Below are 19,707 nucleotides of genomic sequence, written 5' to 3'. Positions count from 1 at the left end.
CCAGGGATTATCAACATCAGGGCCAGGCAGGTGATGTCAGTGAGTGACATGGGATGATTGCAACACAAAAGGGTTGGCAAGGATCAAGGAAACCCCAAATGTATGTCTGTGCAAAGGTAGCAGCTTCAGTCAGGGGCTGCCATATGGGAATGTAGGTTCACTCTTTACAGAACAGCCAGTCTGAGTTTTTGCACTGAATCTCCATATTTGAAAATGCTGATATCAATTTTTTTAAAAAATGTGACTTGTAATTGCCAGACAAAAGAGGGTTGCAGGCTGGAACTGGCTCATGCTAAAATAGTTCTCCCGACACCTCAAAAGATTGTGAATTACCAAAGAAAGATAATATTCAATGAGAATTGTTCTTTCTTAGATCCCATATCTGAAGGTGTTCTGTTAAGTGGAATAGAGGAAACTGTGGAAGATTGTTAGTGCTTACGGGATGTGTGAAGTCACTGGTATCGTCCCTGATTATCTCAGTCTATTTTGCATTGTCTAAGGAATACCTGAGGCTGGGTAATTTATAAAGAAAAGAGGTTTACTTGGTTCACGGTTCTGCAGGATGTACAAGCAGGGTGCCTGCATCTACTTGGCTTCTGGTGAGACCTCAGGAAGCTTTTACTTATGGTAGAAGGCAAAGGGGGAACAGGTATGCCACATGACAAGAGAGGGAGCAAGAGAGATACCAGGATCTTTTTAAGCAACCAGCTCTTGCATGAACTAACAGAACGAGAGCTCACTCATTACTGCAGGAAGGGCACCAAGCCATTCATGAGGGATCTGCCCCCATGACCCAAACACCTCCCACCAGGCCCCACCTCCAACACTGAGGGTTGTATTAGTCTGTTCTCATGTTGCCAATAAAGACATACCCAAGACTGGGTAATTTATAAAGAAAAAGAGGTTTAATGGACTCCCAGTTCCACATGGTTGGGGAGACCTTGCAATCACGGTGGAAGGCAAGGAGGAGCAAGTCACATCTTACATGGTGGGGGAGAAGAGAGAGAACTTGTACAGGGGAACTCCTGTTTATAAAACCATCACATCTTGTGGCACTTATTCACTAACACGAGAACAGCACAGGAAAGACCCGCCCCCATGATTCAACTACCTCCCACCTGGTCCCTCCCACAATACATGGGAATTATGGGAGCTATAATTCAAGATGAGATTTGGGTGGGGAAACAGCCAAACCATATCAGGGTCACCTTTCCACATGAGATTTGGAGGGGACACACATCCAACCTATAGCACTGGTATAGATGTTGGTGTCTCAGGATCTAGAGTAGATGAAAAAGCTTGAGGGGTCCAGGCCAAGGCGATGATGAGGATTTACTGAGGACCAACTAGACAGAAGGCTGCTAACGTTGGTGTGAGTCTGACAAAGGAGTTGTGCCAGCTGTTCCCAGACCCGAGGGTGAGCAGGGTACAGAATAGCAGTGAGTTAAACAAATCAAAGAAGGAAAAAGTGTTTCTGGCCCTAGAAAGGAAAAAGTGGGAAGGTCTTTCTGCCAGGAATGAGACTGTCTGCAGAGTGAATCAGCAGTGGTAGATGGATTCATTAAAAGGCATCCCTCTCCGCCAGGCACAGTGTTTCACGCCTGGAATCCCAGCACTTTGGGAGGTCGAGGCGGGCGGATCCCCTGAGGTCAGGCAGGCGGATCACCTGAGGTCAGGAGTTCGAGACCAGCCTGGCCAACATGGTGAAACCCTGTCTCTACTGAAAATACCAAATTCGCCGGGTGTGGTAGCGCATACCTGTAATCCCAGCTACTCTGGAGGCTGAGGCAGGAGAATTGGTTGAACCCGGGAGGCAGAAGTTGCGGCGAGTAGAGGTCACACCCTTGCACTCCAGCCTGGGCAAGGAGAGCGAAACTCCATCTCAAAAAACAAAAACAAAAAAAACATCCCTTCTCCTGTAGGGGGCACTGCTTTTCATTTTCCGTCTTTCAGCTGTGAGTGAAATGAAGATAACGCATCTGCCCACCGGTAATTGAGGTTGTGGGATGCTTGACCACAAAACGCAGTCTACAGGTTACATGTTCCTTCTGCAGCTTTTGCTTTTAGCTAAAGCTTTTTTTTGTAACCTCGTTTTGACAGCGTAGGCAAAGAGGGAGTGTGGACCTGTCAGTGTAATAGAAATTCCCAGGTGTGCTGGGTGAAGGTGGTGCAGAGCATTTGGGACGTTCTTAAAATAATACCCTGGAAGTTCTTCTCTGCATGACCAGAAGCCATGTCAGGACTCTAATGGCATCACCTGCTGAGTTAGAAAAAAGTTTCCAGAAACCACAAGTTTAATTTCATAATAAACAGCTTCTCAGGCCTCTTCGGCATGGCTGCATAAATCTGACTGCTTAAAAATAGATGAGTGTAGAGCCTTGCTTCACTCCTTGGGCATTGTACACCAAGCTGGAAGGGCCACTGATGATACTGGAACCATCTTCTAGGTCCCTGGGAAACGCTGGGGGAGGTCAACATGGACACTGGGCTCTGGGGCAGGAAGATTCCATGTGTCCAGTATGGGGCTGCAGCAAAGGCTGGAAGGTGGGTATTTGGGTCTCGTCTGCTGAACCGCCCTTGTTTCTATGGTATTCTTCCCCAACCCCTGTTACCTACCCTCCTGAAAGCTTTTTTCAATTTGATCCCCACTTCTAAACTCCATTAGTGATACGGTCTGGCTGTGTGTCCCCACTCAAATTTCATCTTGAATTGTAGCTCCCATAATTCCCATGTGTTGTGGGAGAGCCTGGAGGGAGACAATTTGAATCATGGAGGCGGTTTCCCCCAGACTGTTCTCGTGGTAATGAATAAGTCTCACGAGATCTGATGGTTTTATCAGGGGTTTCTGCTTTTGTATCTCCCTCATTTTCTCTTGCTGCCACCATATAAGAAGTGCCTTTCACCTCCAGCCATGATTCGGAGGCCTCCCCAGCCATATGGAACTGTAACTCCAATTAAACCTCTTCTTCCCAGTCTCAGGTATGTATATATCTGCAGCATGAAAATGGACTAATACAATTAGACAGCTCTTTAAATACCTACCTTTCTAATCTATATATCAGACATAGGAAACCCTGTCTCTACTAAAAATACAAAAGTAGCCAGGCATGGTGGTGCATGCCTGTAATCCCAGCTACTTGGGAGGCTGAGACAGGAGAATTGCTTGAACCTGGGAAACAGAGGTTGCAGTGAGCTGAGATTGTACCATTGCACTCCAACCTGGGCAACAAGAATGAAACTTCGTCTCAAAACAAAACAAAACAAAACAAAACAAAATAACAACAAAAAAACTCCATATATATTTATATGTGTAAGTATCTACATATATACACACATATAAATATGTATATGTGTATTTACATATACAGACACGCATATAAATATGTATGTATTTTATATATATATATATATATGCATGTAATATGTATAGATGCATAATTTCACGTGTAGATATGCAGGTATATATGTATAAAACTTTCCCTGTGGACCAGACAGGAGTCCAGTAGTGCAATCATAGCTCACTGAAGCCTCACATTCCTAGGCTCAAGGGATCCTCCCACCTTAGCCTCTTAAGCTGTTAGACCTACAAGTGTGTACCGTAACGTCCAGCTAATTTTAAAATGTTTTTGTAGAGACAGGGTCTCGCTGCATTGCCAGACTGATCGCAAACTCCTGGGCTCAAGCAATCCTCCCACTTCAGCCTCCCAAACTGATGGGATTACAGGCATGAGCCACTGAGCCTGTCAACTCTTTAAATATTTGAAGGCTATAGCCATACCTTCTTCCTACCTGGTCTAATTTTAAGGAAAAAAAAGAAAAAACTAGGTTCCATCACCCAGCACCCAAGTGAAATGCAGCCTGTGCTTTCACCAATCTGACTGCCCTTTTTCAGAACCACATCATTTTTATCTCTGTCTCTATTTATTCAACACAGATTTATGCAGCACTCAGGGAGGTCCCTCAGGAGAGTTAGGGAACGATTGAGGTTTTAGGCAACATCTGGGTTGGGGCTTGTAGAAAGAGAAAGAGTTTACCAGACAAAGAATGGGTAGTGTTCCCACGAGTATCACAGAGATTTGCACAGAGATAATCAGGAAATATCATAGAGATGGGGGCTGCCTTCTTCCCTGGGTTGGAACCTTCATTCCATAGCCATCATTTCCAGATAGGGATACATAGCTAGGCCTACCCTGCCCTGAAAGAGAGTGAGAAAGCTGTGATACAATGACGACAGGAACATGTTTTGCTTATTTGGTGCTCTATCCCCAGTGACTGAAATCATACCTGGAAAACACTGGGCAAATAAATCAACAAATGAATAAAGTGAAGTCAGTAAGAAAATCAGGGAAGGGTCCATTATTGGGGCTTCCAAGAGATTCCCATAATTACAGCCATAATGTGTATCTGAGAGAGGTGGGGAAAGAAGAACTGAGAGGAGCATTATATTAAAGTACATAAGGCCGGGTGCGGTGGCTCATGCCTGCAATCCCAGCGCTCTGGGGCAGGTGGATCATGAGGTCAGGAGTTTGAGACAAGCCTGGCCAACACGGTGAAACCCCGTCTCTACTAAAAATACAAAAATTAGCCAGGCGTGGTGGCGGACACCTGTAATCCCAGCTACTCGGGAGCCTGAGGCAGGAGAATCACTTGAAACCAGAAGGCAGAGGTTGCAGTGAGCCGAGATCGCACCACTCCAGCCTGGGCGATAGAATGAAACTCTGTCTCAAAAAACAAACAAACAAACGAACAAAAATACCATACACAGACCCCAAAGACCCACTGAGAACAGAGAGAGCCATGGTGGGATAGCAGTAGGGGACCATGAGACTTGCAAGAGCAGGAGATGGACAAACATCCGCACTAAACCAATGCTTGTCAATGCTTTCATTGTCAACTCAATGCATTCAGTCATCAGGATGATTGAGTGAATGAATGAATGAATGAATCTAAAATGGAATGCTGGAAGAAAACAAGACGCAAGGAAACCAAAGCTTTTCAGCAATGTTCTAATAAAAGAATAAGAGGGCAGACTAGTGACAGCATGCATTTGAAGCTTCTTGCAACACTAATGATAGGCAAGGGAAAATCAGGTCAGGAATTAGGAATATTAGGTCATATCTTTTGTGATACTGGATACTACTTAGTCCATGTTTAACATGTGCCAAAGGTGATGCTAGGTGTCAGGGATACAGCAGTGACCACAGCCTCAATACACTTAACGTTTATGGATGTGGCCGGGCGTGGTGGCTCATGCCTGTAATCCCAGTACTTTGGGAGGCCATGGTGGATGGATCACTCGATACTAGGAGTTCCAGACCAGCCTGGGCAACATGGTGAAACCCCATCTCTACTAAAAATACAAAAAAAAAAAAAAAAAAAAATTAGCCAGGCATGGTGGTGGACATCTGTAATCCTAGCTACTCGGGAGACTGAGGCAGGAGAATGACTTGAACCTGGGAGGCAGAGGTTGCAGCGAGCCGAGATCGTGTCATCGCCCTCCAGCCTGGGCAATAGAGCGAGACGCTGTCTCAAAAAAAAAAAAAAGTTTATGGATGGTAGTTATGATAATCCTCTCCACCCCACATTTCCTAGACAAGAAAATTAGGCAAGAAAAGGAGGTAATTTGCCTAAATACACTGCTCCGAAGTGTTGGAGCTGAGACTGGGATTCACACTGTGATCTGAGACACCCCCTTATATCAACTAAGACAGACCCTAACATTAAGGACGCAAAAGATACCTAGGGATAGAAGCCAGGGCCTGGCTGGCACGGCACATTTCTAAATTCCTCAGGCCACTAGGAAATCCATATTCTTGCCAAACTCCCTAACAATGGCAGCTACCAGGGAAATTATCAGCTGATTTACAGCCCAAACCACTTCAACTCCAATGGACAGAGGATACGCCTTACAAACAACGTAGGCAACTGCGGGCCTTGAGCCAGTTTCAGCCAGCTTATAGAGGCTGCGCAAACACTTTGTGTCCTCCTAAACCTTTGTTGTTTTCGCTGTAGTTCTGCAGTTTTTCCTCTCTTCAAGGGTATATCCCTTCGAGGGTCTCTACTGGAAACCTGGATGTTCACCAGAGTTCCTCCTTTTTTCCAGGCTCTGATCTCCACTTTTTTCCTCCTCAGCACTGTGAAACTGACAAAAATCTCTGATTAATTTTTTATCCTTTGAGCACCTGGAAACAAAGATGTATTGAACTTGTATTTTATAGTTTATGAGTTGGTGAATGCCTTGAGGTGAAATTTCATGCAATCTGTTCTTCTGGGATGGAGCCCTTCCCATTCAGGCTGACTTAGTAGCCATTAACTCCAATTCTGTAGACTCATCCCAGCGAGTACCACGATCTCAATGCCATTGCTTTCTCTTCCACCGTTATGCTCGTCATAGCAAATTTCCTGAGAGTAAAATGCTGTGGAAAACATCAGGCTTGCATCCATGCACTCTTCTCTGACTTTTTGGACCCTCAAGTCTTAGTTGTCTTCTTTACTTTCCAACACCATGAAACAGCTGTTCTGTTGTTAGCTATTCAGTTTTTATAGTTCTTCTTCTGTTTTTTTTTTTTTTTTTTTTTTTTTCTTTTTTTTTTTTATACGGGGCCTCAATCTGTCACCCAGGCCAGGGTGGTGTAGTGACATGATCTCAGCTCACTGCAACCTCCACCTCCAGGGCTCAAGCGATCTTCCCACCTCAGCCTCCCGAGTAGCTGAAACCACAGACACGGACCACCAAGCCTCGCTAATGTTTTGTAATTTTGGTAGAGACAGGATTTGCCATGGTGCACAGGCTAGTCTCAAACCCCTGAGCCAGGCAATCCACCTGCCTCGGCCTCCCAAAGTGCTGGGATTACAGGCATGAGCCACCACACCCAGCCTATAGTTCTTCTTTATAGAAGTTTAGTTGTATACAAATTACTCCACTAAATCCAGTTGATGTCTAAGGAAATTATTTTCCAAACAAGACTCCAAGGTTTAATAAAAGCCCCCCAAAATCACTGGATATAATTATATCAATATTATGAATTTCTGGCCAGGCATGGGGGCTCACGACTGTAATCCCAGCACTTTGGGAGGCCAAGGTGGGCGGATCACCTGAGGTCAAGAGTTCAAAACCGGCCTGGCCAACATGGTGAAACCCTGTCTCTCCTACAAAGTACAAAAATTAGCCTGGTGTGGTGGTGGGCACCCGTAATCCCAGCTACTTGGGAGGCTGAGGCAGTGGAATTGCTTGAACCCCAGAGGCAGAGGTTGCAGTGAGCCAAGATCACATCACTGCACTCCAGCCTGTGTGACAGAGGCTCTGTCTCAAGAAAAAAAAAAAAAAGAAAAGAAAAATTATGAATTTCTGTTCAACAAGGACACCATAAATGAAGATAACTGATGGGAGGGAAGACTGAGAGGCAATATTTGAAACCTCTAAAACTGATAGGACCTAGATAACAAGACAGCAGACCCAGTAAAAAAAAAAAAAAAAGGAACAAAAGAGATGAATAAGAAATTCACAGAAAAGTAAACCCAAAGCCTCCACGTTTATGAACAGAGGTTCAATTTCATTTGTGATTAGAGAAATGCAAATGAAAAACAACAATGGTATACCACTCGACAGCCATCAAATTGGTAAAAACTATAAAGTCAGATGAATGTTCATGAGAAATTAGAGAAGAAAGAATCTTCTGTGCTGCTGGGAAGAGGGTTAGCAACACCATGTCAGAAATCAGTCTAAAGGGCAGTGTGTGCTTTGTATGCCAGCAGTCTCATTCCAAATGATACATTCTAGAGAAATTCACACAGGTATGTAAGGGGCCATGAGTGAGAATGTTTATTAGAATGTTTGGGGATTAGGGATTGGGAGACATTCTGTCTGCCCCTCGTTAGGGACATAACAGAGTCAACTGGGCCGGGCACGGTGGCTCACGCCTGTAATCCCAGCACTTCGGGAGGCCGAGGCAGGCAGATCATTTGAGGTCAGGAGTTCCAGACCAGCCTGGCCAACATGGTGAAACCCTGTCCCTACTAAAAATACAAAAAGTAGCCGGGCGTGGTGGTGCACACCTGTAGTCTCAGCTACTCGGGAGGCTGAGGCAGGAGAATTGCTTGAACCCAGGAGGCCAAGATTGCAGTGAGCCCAGATCGCATCACTGTACTCTAGCCTGGGAGACAGAGCAAGTCTCTGTCTCAAACAAACAAACAAACAAACAACAAAACAAAACAAAACAAAAACAGTCAACTGACTCCGCCAGACTGCCATGCTGCCGTCATGGACACCAGCCATGCGCAGCCTATCAAGCTGGCCAGGGTCATCAAGGTCCTGCGCAGGACCGGCTCTCAGGGACAGTGCACACAGGTGCACGTGGAATTTATGGACAACATGAGCCGCTCCAGCATCCGCAACGTAAAAGGCCCCGTGTGCGAGGGGGACGCGCTCACCCTGTTGGAGTCAGAGCGAGAGGCCTGGAAGCTGCGCTGAGCTTGGCTGCTCACTGGGTCTTGGATGTGGGGTTTGACCATTTGACTCGTGGGAATGGTGTGCCACGATCTGCTCCTTTATTTTATTTTTTGCCCGTCACACAGGAACTGAGATGTGCCTTTAAATAAAGCATTTGTGCTTCAAGTTAAAAAAAAAAAAAAAAAAAAAAAGAGTGAGCTGAGATGGATGGATGCGGTGGAATGCGCTGTGGCCATCAATCAACTAGTGATATCTTTAGCAGGTGATTAAATCTTAAAAGCATAATGTAGAATAAAGAAAGTAAGATATAGAAGGATACCTGTAGTATGAAAGGAAAATATCTTGGGCCCCCAATATCAGCAAGGAAAACTAAAGATGGGAACTGCTTAGGGCAAACCTGCCTCCCATTCTATTCAAAGTCACCCCTCTGCCCACTGAAGATAGACACATATCTGATTTGCTTCCTTTGGAAGGGCTAATCAGAAACTCAAAAGAATGTAACCATTTGTGTATCACCTGTCTGTGACCTGGAAGTCCCTTCCCCCATTCCAATCTTCCGCCTTTGATTCAAGTTGTCCCACCTTTCCAGACCGAACCAATGTACTCCTTACATATATTGATTGATGTCTCCTATCTCCCTAAATGGATAAAAGCAAGCTATGCCTCACCCACCTCGGGCACAGGTCGTCAGGACCTCCTGAGGCTGTGTCATGGGCGAGTCTTCAACCTTGGCAAAATAAGCTTTCTAAATTTACTGAGACCTGTCTCACACGTTCTGGTTTCACAGTAGTTGCACAATAACATTCAAATACATTTTAAAACACACACACAAAACCACACACTATATTTTAAAATGCAGAGTAGATAGAGTACTGCAGAGCGATAGAGCTCAGGCTTTACGTATAGGGTGCCTGGATGTGAGTCCTCACGTTGCCATATGCTAAGGCGTGATCTTGGAAAAATTACTTCATGTATCCATGCCTCTGTTTCCTCTTCTGTTAAATGGGAACAACAAAAGAATTTTTCTTTCTTTTTCTGAGACAGGATCTCGCTCTGTCACCCAGGCTGGAGCACAGTGGCATGATATCAGCTCACGGCAACCTCTGCCTCTGGGGTTCAGGCGATTCTTGTGCCTCAGCCTCCTGAGTAGCTGGGACTACAGGCACGCGTCATCACACCAGTTAATTTTTTAATTTTTAATAGAGATGGGGCCCCACCATGTTGGCCGGGCTGGTCTCGAACTCATGAACTCAGGTGATCCACCCACCTCGGCCTCCCGAAGTGTTGGGATTCCAGGAGTGAGCCACCATGCCAGGCCAAAGCAGTGTTTCTCATAGTGCTGTTGGGAGGATGAAAGAAGACAATGCGTATAAAAGTGCTTGGAACAGGACCTTGGAAAATTAAATTGGGGTTGGCAATAATATTTATTTTCAAAGACACCTATGTATAGGCAGGATGAAAATGGGGAGTGAGCATGGAGATAAAGAAAAAATAATAAAGTAACTCGACAGGGTGTCTTCCATGGGCTTATGGTAAGGGTGTGCCCTGAATTGACAGGAATAATGAACTCAAGTTTTAGAACTTGACATTCCCCAAACCTGCAAGAATTAAGCCTAAAACAAACAGACCAAAGCCCCGGGTTATGAATCGAGTCACTGCTGAGCAGTGAGCTTTCACCATCTTCCTTCTGAGAAGGAGCTCAGTGGTTATATGATGTTTTTGTGGTGTTAAACAGTGCCGCTAAGCCGGGTGCAGTGGCTCACGCCTGTAATCCCAGCACTTTGGGAGGCCAAGGCAGGTGGATCACTTGAGTCCAGGAGTTCAGGATCAACCTGGGCAATATGGTGGGACCCCATCTCTATTTTAAAAAATAAAAAATAAGAAAACATTGGCTGGGCACAGTGGCTTACACCTGTAATCCCAGCACTTTGGGAGGCCGAGGCAGGTGGATCACCTGAGGTCAGGGATTTGAAACCAACCTGGCCAACATAGTGAAACCCCGTCTTTACTAAAAACGTAAAATTAGCCGGGCATGGTGGCACATGCCTGTAATCCCAGCTACTTGGGAGGCTGAGGCAGGAGAATCGCTTGAACCTGGGAGGTAGAGGCTGCAGCGAGCTGAAATCCCACCATTGCGCTCCAGTCTGGGCAACAAGAGTGAAACTCCATCTCAAAAAAAAAAAAAAAAAAAAAAAATTCTGATTGAATTTATGTAATAATTTACCTATTGTGTCTAAGCTGTTCTTTAAAAAACTAATTGCCATCAAAATGCTTAATGAGTCAATTACTAATTATAAATTAGTGAGTTAATTAATAAGTCCCAAGAATCTGTTATGTTTACAAACAATTGCTACCCTCTCTCTAATCTTTGCATTTGTGCTCATGAAGAAATTGGCTACCAATGTAGTATCAGTCTCCCAGCACCCTGGAAAAAGAGTTAGGAGGGAGGCGAAAACACATTTACGTCTTTCCCTAGAGGTGACTACACTGAAATCTAGCTAAGTGATATAGTTTGGGTGTTTGTCCCCTCCAAATCTTGTACTGAAATGTGATCCCCAGGACTGGAGGTGGGGTCTGGTGGGAGGGGCATGGGACATAGGGGCGGATCCCTTACGAATGTCTTGAGGCCCTCCCCATAGTAATAAGTAGCTTCTCCCTCTATTAGCTCACAGGAGAGCTGGCTGTTTAAAAGAGCATGGCCTCTCTTTCTTGCTTTCTCTCTCACCCTGTCACGTACCTGCTCCCCCTTCCCTTCCACCATGAATAAAAGCTTCCTGAGGCCTCACCAGAAGCCAATCAGATGTGGGCTCCATGCTTCTTGCACAGCCTGCAGAACCAGGAGCCAAATAAACCTCTTTTCTTTCTAAAAATTACCCAGTCTTGGATATTCCTTTATAGCAACACAAAATGGACTAAGACATTAAGTTAACAAGATATACAAAATAACACAGTTAAGCACCAACACGAGGCACAACCTAATGAGAATGAAACAGGGCATTGCAGAGTGCCAGTGCTCTGAAGCAGGGCTCCCCGGCCCCTGGGCCATGGACCAGCACCAGTCTGTGGCCTGTCAGGAACCAGGCGACACAGCAGGAGGTGAGTGGCAGGTGAGCAAGCATTGTGGCCTGAACTCTCCCTCCTGTCAGATCCACAGCAGCATTAGATTCTCACAGGTGCTCAAACCCTATTGCAAACTGCACGTGCGAGGGATCTAGGTTGAGGACTTCTTGTGAGAATCTAATGCCTGATGATCTGTCACAGTCTCTCATCACCCCCAGATGAGACCATCTAGCTGCAGGAAAACAAGCTCAGGGCTTCCACTCATTCTACATGATGGTGCGTTATATAATGATTTCATTATCTATTACAATGCAATAATAATAGAATCAAAGTACATAATAAAGGTAATGTGGTTGCATTATATGGAAACCATCCCTCCTCATTGGTCTGTGGAAAAATTATCTTCCACAAAACTGGTCCCTGGTGTCAAAAAGGTTGGGGATCGCTGCTCTAGAGTTCAGAGAAGGTAGGGCAGAGACACCTTGGGCAGGCTTCGAAGGACTCCCCACGAACGGAATTCTGCTCAGCAGAAGCATGGGGTGACGGCCGCTGTAGGGATCGCATTTGGTGGAAGCTCAAATGCAAACTTTGTGGAGTAGCCAGGCAATTCGAGTTCCAAAAGGATTTTCGGAAATTGTGGACCTTAGAGAAATGGTAGATTTTGGGCTGAAGAACATAACAAGAAAAAAGGTTCCTCTAAAGGAGGGAAATCAGAATATCTTCATATATTTCTATTTTTGTCTGTTTCCCAAGATCGTGAGTAACAAAATCTAATTCTTATAAAAATAGTGACAATGATAAAGGTAGCCTGAATTTATGTTGCCTTACACCTAGCGGGTTTCTTTTTCTTTCTTTCTTTTTTTTTTTTTTTTGAGACAGGGTCTTGTTCTGTCACCCAGGCTGGAGTGCAGTGGTGCAATCATAGCTCACTGCCACCTTGACCTCCTGGGCTCAAGTGATCCTTCTGCCTCAGCCTCTCGAGTAGCCAGGACTACAGGTGCACGCCAACAGACTCAGCTAATTTCTTTTTAAGAGACGAAGTCTTGCTATGTTGCCTAGGCTGGTCTTGAACTCCTGGGCTCAAGCAATCCTCCTGCATTGGCCTCCCAAATGCTCGGATTATAGGTGTGAGCCACCGTGCCTAGACAGCCAAGAACGTTGCATACGCATACATCATTTTCCCACATCTGTCATGAGGCAAGCATGACAAGGCCTTTTTTCCTCCAAGATGGAAAATAAACTGTAAGGCATAGGATGGTACCTGACATGGTCTAGAATCAGGATTTCCTGACTTTGAATTCGGTGCCACGAGTGATGGCGAGGAAACTGCTGTTTTTCAGTCACCTGAAACCTTAGGTGAGTTGCTGTGTTCCGCAGGCTTGTCATGAACTCCCGGACTCAAGCAATCCTCCCACCTTGACCCAAAGCGCTGGGATTATAGGCATGAACCACCATGCAGGACACACATTTGGTGGGAATTGTGTTTTTGTTGTTGTTGTTGTTGTTGTTTGTTTGTTTGTGACAGTCTTGCTCTGCCACCCAGGCTGGAATGCAGTGGCACAATTTCGGCTCACTGCAACCTCCGACTCCCGGATTCAAGCCATTCTCATGCCTCAGCCTCCGAGTAGCTGGGATTACAGGCACCCACCACCACGCCTGGCTAATTTTTGTATTTTTAGTAGAGACGGAGTTTCACCATGTTGCCTAGGCTGGTCTCAGTTCCTGACCTCAGGCGATCCACCCACCTCAGCCTCCCGAACCGCTGAGATTACAGGCTTGAGCCACCATGCCCAGCCAATGGGAGTTTTTTGTACATTATCTCAGGCAATGCAACCACATTATGAACTAAGGCAATTTTACAGAAATGGAGAGAAAATCAGAGGACATCTTCCAGTTTCAGTTAAAATCCAGTACAATGAAGATATGACACTGACAGTGAGAATGAGATCAGACATGGAAGCCGGAGACTCTCTCAACACACCCTTTTCCTATGCTATGGTATGTCTTGAATTTCTGAAAATATCACTGGGCTTAAAAGTGAAGGAAATTATACTGGAGATTTTTTTTTCTTCTAAAAATCTCTGCATAAATGGGTCACCTTGAAATACTGTTCTCATAATGCAGTTAGGATTTTTAAAAATTGCTGCTGGGCACAGTGGCTCACACCTATAATCCCAGCACTTTGAGAGCCCGAGATAGGTGGATCACCTGAGGTCAGGAGTTCGAGACCAGCCTGGTCAACATGGCGAAACCCTGTCTCTACTAAAAATACAAAATTAGCCGGTTGTGGGGGTGGGTTCCTGTAATCCAAGCTACTTGGGAGGCTGAGGCAGGAGCACTGCTTGAACCCAAGAGGCAGAGGCTGCAGTGAGCCAAGATCGGGCCACTGCATTCCAGCCTGGGCGAGAGAGAGAGAGGCTCCGTCTCAAAAAATAAATAAATAAAATAAAATAAAACTTGCAAGATGTAAACCACTCCTAACCATTCCGATTTACCTCTTTTGTGACTTGTGATATTACCACTATCTTGCTGTTGAAATGTCATTTGTTCTAAGGACCACTATTTAGACAAAGTTAGCTTTTCCCAATGACTCTTGGCAGTTTCTAGAACCCACTACTGCAGCCACTTTTTTTTTTTTTTTTTTTTTTTTTTAGAGAGAGTCTTGTTCTGTCGCCCAGGCTATAGTGCAGTGTTGCAATCTCAGCTTACTGCAACATCTGCCTCATGGGTTCAAGAGATTCTCCTGCCTCAGCTTCCCAAGTAGTTGGAATTACAGGCACACGCCACCACACCCGGCTAAGTTTTGTATTTTTAGTAGAGATAGGGTTTCACCATATTGGCCAGGCTGGTCTCGAACTCCTGACCTCACACCTCAAGTGATCTACCTGCCTTGGCCTCCTAAAGTGCTGGAATTACAAGCTAGAGCCACTGCACCTGGCTGACACATCTTATACCTTCTCTGCTCCCTCAGTACCTCTGAATCTCCCCATCCTCAGGTTTGGGCTAACGTAACCCCTCTTCTAAGGAAAGGTACCTGGTCACCCACAAGATTCTTGTCTTCCTCTCTAGGACTGGTTCATAAGGAAAGAAGAAAGGGTAGATAAGTGGATGAGTTTAACAGATCTATTCCCAAAGCAAAAAGACACCTGAAGCCATGAAAGGAAGGAATTACCAACAGCAGAGACTGGAAAAGCTATATAAACAGCCACTTTTGTTTTTTGAGACGGAGTCTCGCTCTGTCACCCAGGCTGGAGTGCAGTGGCGCGATCTCGGCTCACTGCAAGCTCCGGTTCCCAGGTTCACGCCATTCTCCCGCCTCAGCCTCCAGAGTAGCTGGGACTACAGGTGCCCGCCCCCATGACCAGCTAATTTTTTGTATTTTTAGTAGAGACGGGGTTTCACCATGTTAGCCAGGATGGTCTCGATCTCCTGACCTCGTGATCTGCCCACCTCAGCCTCCCAAAGTGCTGGGATTACAGGCGTGAGCCACTGCGCCTGGCCAACAGACACTTCTTAAGAAAGATGTGAGGGCCGGGCGCGGTGGCTCACACCTGTAATCCCAGCACTTTGGGAGGCTGAGGCAGGCTGATCACTTGAGTCTGGAGTCTGAAAAAAAGGGAAGGGCAGGGGAGGGGAGGGGAGGGGAAGGGAGGAGAGGGGAAGGGAAGGGAAGGGAAGCGAAGGGAAGGGAAGGGAAGGGAAGGGAAGAAGAAAAGGAAAGGAAAAGAAAGATGTGGACGTACTTTTTTCTTCTCTTTTCTGGGGAGCTGGGTATGTAGGAAGATCCACGGGGGCAGTGCATTTTGGGGGTACTGATGCCCATATTTTGTTCAAGTGATAATGATGCTGCCAGATTTCTCATTGAAAGGGCAATGGTGCATGCAGGGAAAGAGTACCTTGAGCCAGCACCCCTGAGGAAGATGCCTGTGTTATGAGGACTCAGCAGTCTGTCCGGGGAAGGTGTGGATGTCGAGAAGGATGTAAGAGAAGGAGCCGCCCTGCCACAAGGACTCTGTTCTGAGTGTGGGGAAGAGGACCCCATAGTCTCTTCCCTTGCCCAGGCAGCAGTGGCCCCTTTTTGATCAGCAAATGGAATCAGCAAATAAAAGCTGATTTGATGGGTCTTCCAAATGCTTAGTCTTTCTATTACTCCCATGACCTAAGGAAGCCACGGCTTTCTAAGAGAGAGTCATCATACATGTGACACTGAGCTCCATTAGAATTTGGTTTCAGGCTGGGTGCGACGGCTTATGCCTGTAATCCCAGCACTTTGGGAGGCTGAGGCGGGTGGATCACCTGAGGTCAGGAATTCCAGACCAGCCTGGCCAACATGGTGAGATCCCCATCTCTACTGAAAATAAAAAATTAGCCAGGCATGGTGGTGCATGCCTGTAATCCTAGCTACTTGGGAGGCTGAGGCATGAGAATCGCTTGAATCCAGGAGGTGGAGGTTGCAGTGAGCCAAGATCATGCCCACGCCACTGCACTTCAGCCTGGGTGACAGAGAGAGACTCTGTCTAAAAAAAAAAAAAAAAAAAAAAATTTGTTTTCAGCCAGGTGCAGTGGCTCATGCCTGCAATCCCAATGTTTTGGAAGGCCGAGATGGGAGCGCTGCTTGAGCCCAGGAGTTCCAGGCTGCAGTGAGCTATGACGGCACCACTACACTCCAGCCCGAGTGACACAGCAAGACCCTGTCTCTTCAAAAAAAAAAAAAGAATTAAAGAATTTGTTTTCCATGCTGCCAGTTTGTCATTATGACAGTGTGGTCTGGACGGAAGGACTGGTCATAAATATTGTGGACATTCAGTGGAAGGAAGTGAATCCCTGACAGGCTGTGAGGCAGGAGAACAGGGTCTGGAGACAGGGAACATAAGGACTTCCTAGAGCTAAATCAAATGGAAACACTTCAGCGATGGCAGGAAATATCCTCTCCATTTACATAGGGTGTACGTCGAGTAAATGACTGTAACTTTACTTCATCCTCTTCATTTACATAAGGCGTATATCAAGGAACCAATGGAAACCTCAAGAGGGTTTTTTTGTTTGTTTGTTTGAGATGGAGTCTCGCTCTGTTGCCCAGCCTGGAGTGCAGTGGTGCGATCTCGGCTCACTGCAACCTCTCCCTCTGAGGTTCAAGCGATTCTCCTGCCTCAGCCTCCTGAGTAGCTGGGATTACAGGCATGCATCACTGTGCCTGGCTAATTTTTGTTTGTAGTAGAGATGAAGTTTCACCATGTTGGCCAGGCTGGCCTGGAACTCCCGACCTCAGGTGATTCACCCACCCCGGCCTCCCAAAGTGCTGGAATTACAGGCGTGAGCCACCAAACCCGGCCTTAGAGGGTATATAAACCCTAAAAACTTCTGCAACAGGGCTCTTGAGCCCCTATGCCTGGCCCTGCTCCCAACCTGTGGAGTGTATTTTCATTTTTAATAAATCTCTGGTTTTGTTGCTTCATTCTTTGCCTGCTTTGTTTGTGCGTTTTGTCCAATTCCTTGTTCAAGATGCCAAGAACCTGAACACCCTCCCCCGGTAATACCTGGAGAGTGAGCCCCTTATGGGAGGAGAATTGCTCGCGGTTGTTTCAGCCACAGCACAAGTGTGGGCAGGGTGCAAAGGGGTCTTCCATGTAACCTCTTCCAACGCCATCATTTTACAGGTGAGGAAACTGAGGCACAGGGACTCATTCAAGGTCACCCATAGATACATGGAAGGGTTGAGGATAGGATCTAGGTCTCCGACAATCACTACCATGCATTTTTGGACACTGCAGAGTACTTGCCAAAAAACCTAGGCATCATCTTTGATTCTGTGTCTTCCTTCAACACGCCATCCCTACGACCAATCCAATCCAAAGAGTCTGTTAATAGTTCTTTTTTTTTTTTTTTTTTTGAGCTGGAATACTGCTCTGTTGCCCAGGTGCGTGTCTGTAATTCCAGCTACTTGGGAGGCTGAGGCAAGAGAATCACTTGAACCCAGGAGGCGGAGGTTGCAGTGAGCCAAGATCATGCCACTGTACTCCAGCCTGGGCGACAGAACAGCGCTCCATCTCAAACAAAAACAAAAACAAACAAACAAACAAAACAAACAAACAAAAACAACTAATAACAGAAATAAGGTTTTCCAGCTTCTCCAAGAACTCAGTGAAGAGTCTGGTCTGTTATAGCATCTCTAAATATACTTTTGGATGTGGCAGATGTCACATACCCTACTAAGACAAAACTGATCACAGCCAGACCACGGTCCTCTTAAAGACTTGCAAGCATAGACCGAATTGATCCTCTCCCCACCACTCTGGCCCAAATCAGCTCATGCTGGGTTACTCCCTGACCTGGAGTAGTCAAGTCTTTCTTTGGTCCCTAACACCGCCGATCCACCGAGCCACCCGAGTCAGACTTTGACACTGTAAATCCAGTCGGAACACACCTGTTTAAACTCAAAGCTGCTTCAGACCACACGGGAAATCACATCCAGACTCCTAACCTGATCAGCCCTGCCCACTGTGCATCTGGCACCAGCCAGCCTCCCTCAGTCTGCTCCAGCCAGACTGGCTTTCTTTCTGCTCTGGGAACATGCCAAGCTGCTCCCACCTTAGGACTTTGTACCTGCTGTTCCTTCTGCACCGAACGCAATTCCCAGAGTTCTTCATAAAGCCGGCTCCACCTTGTCATTCCTTTCCTAGCCATTTCACCCTCTCTGAGAAGCCTGCCCTAACCAGTCATTCCTAAGTAGGCCCCCGTCTACCCCCCTGTTTTATTTCTAACATAACACTTACCCATAAATGGCATTTCCTTGTTTATTTGTTCATCTATTGTCTGTTTCCCCCTCTGCCCCTCTCATTCAGGGCCAGTGCCTGAAACCTGCTGGGCACACAATAGGCTCTTAGTAAATATCAGTTTAATTACTCAGTCAAAAGATGACAGCCGTAGCTGTCTCTAGGGCACAACATCCTTTTCTTTTTGTATGGCATAAGGGACTTTGATCAAAGAGCTCTCTAGCACCATGTAGTGTCCAGAAAACACTCTCAGTAAAGAAATGCTTTTACTTCCACTAAAGAATAACAGAAACGGCTGGGCGCATGGCTTATGCCTATAATTCCAGCACTTTGGGAGGCCGAGGTAGCTGCATCACCTGAGGTCAGGAGTTCAAGACCAGCCTGGCCAACACGGTGAACCCCGTCTCTACTAAAAATACAAAAATTAGCTGGGCATGATGGTGCGTGCCTGTAATCCCAGCTAGTTGGGAGGCTGAGGTGAGAGAATCGCTTGGACCCAGGAGGCGGAGGTTGCAGTGAGCCGAGATCACGACCTGCACTCCAGCCTGGGCGACAGAGCAATAGTCCATTTCCAAAAAAAAAAAAAAGAGAAAAAAAAGAACACGAATAACAGAAACACGTTTTTCCAGCTTCTCCAAGAACTCAGTGAGGAGTCTGGTCTGTTACAGCATCTCTAAATATACTCTTTGGATTGGCAGATGTCACACACCCTACTAAAACAAAACTGATCACAGCCAGAAAAGCTGGTATCTGTGGCTCACTGGCTGGTTCTGATTGGCTCGCCCCTCGCCAGGATTTGAAATCGAAGTCTTTGACTTTGAAATGCATGCAAGCGACCTGCAGAATGGTGGATCTTCTTACGTCTTGGGCTTTTTCTGTGCTCTAGTTTGTCAAACTGCTGCCGCCTTTTTTTCTTTCTATTCCCCTCCTGGGAGGCAGACCCAACGAATCCATCACTTGCCCAAACCAACAGATGCGGCTGCTGGTGGTGGAGGGACACCCAGGCAGGACCACCCCAGGACGTGAGTCAGTCTGCTTTCTGGGACATCGTCAAGAGAAACAGTTGCTAGCTGAAGTATGAAAAACGAAGAGTCTGCCCCAGCAGCTTCCTTCTTGCATCTCTATCAACTCACTGATCTGTTGAATTGGATATGCGACCTGCAACTGCTAAATTGAAGATACCACAAGTCACCTGGCAGGATCTTCCTAAATCACGGAACTTTCTTGCTCAGGGTCCTCCCACTCTTGGCTCCACCCTGACGCCTCCACAGGGGCTCTGTGGCTCCCAGTCATCTCTTCCTTTGCCAAGTGCACCCCCCTCACCTCCTTGCCTGAGGAAGATGTCGGTATTAATATGATAATGACTCTACAGCTGGTCCAGGGAAGGCGTGCATGTCAGCAGAGAAGGAGCTGCTCTGCCACAAG

The 19,707-nt window shown here is 46.3% G+C and overlaps 2 protein-coding genes across 15 annotated transcripts in view; one reads left to right on the top strand and one right to left on the bottom strand.

The window, feature by feature from the left end:
- CALN1 (calneuron 1) overlaps nt 1-19,707 on the bottom strand; it is a 732,697-nt gene that overhangs the window by 155,108 nt on the left and 557,882 nt on the right. Inside the window, exon 7 of one of the 14 annotated variants that reach the window (XM_073012664.1) lies at nt 3,446-6,142. The exons of the other annotated variants lie outside the window; for them this stretch is intronic. Coding sequence (XP_072868765.1) covers nt 6,059-6,142 — 84 coding nt within the window. The 3' untranslated portion in view covers nt 3,446-6,058. Of the gene's footprint in view, nt 1-3,445; nt 6,143-19,707 lie in introns of those variants that run through there. 14 annotated transcript variants of the gene reach the window in all.
- Nucleotides 6,153-10,681, top strand: LOC119621382 (small ribosomal subunit protein eS28-like). The gene has a single exon (XM_073012669.1). It carries the CDS (start codon nt 8,261-8,263, stop codon nt 8,468-8,470), a length of 210 nt encoding a protein of 69 aa, XP_072868770.1. The 5' UTR covers nt 6,153-8,260; the 3' UTR covers nt 8,471-10,681.

This window comes from Chlorocebus sabaeus, chromosome 28 (genome assembly GCF_047675955.1).
Source record: "Chlorocebus sabaeus isolate Y175 chromosome 28, mChlSab1.0.hap1, whole genome shotgun sequence".
NCBI classification, from domain to species: Eukaryota; Metazoa; Chordata; class Mammalia; order Primates; family Cercopithecidae; genus Chlorocebus; species Chlorocebus sabaeus.
This window is presented reverse-complemented; position numbering and strand designations above follow the sequence as displayed.

Bases quoted from the DNA above. Each gene is read 5' to 3' on its own strand.
- LOC119621382 (XM_073012669.1), top strand. From the start codon at position 8,261: ATGGACACCAGCCATGCGCAGCCTATCAAGCTGGCCAGGGTCATCAAG.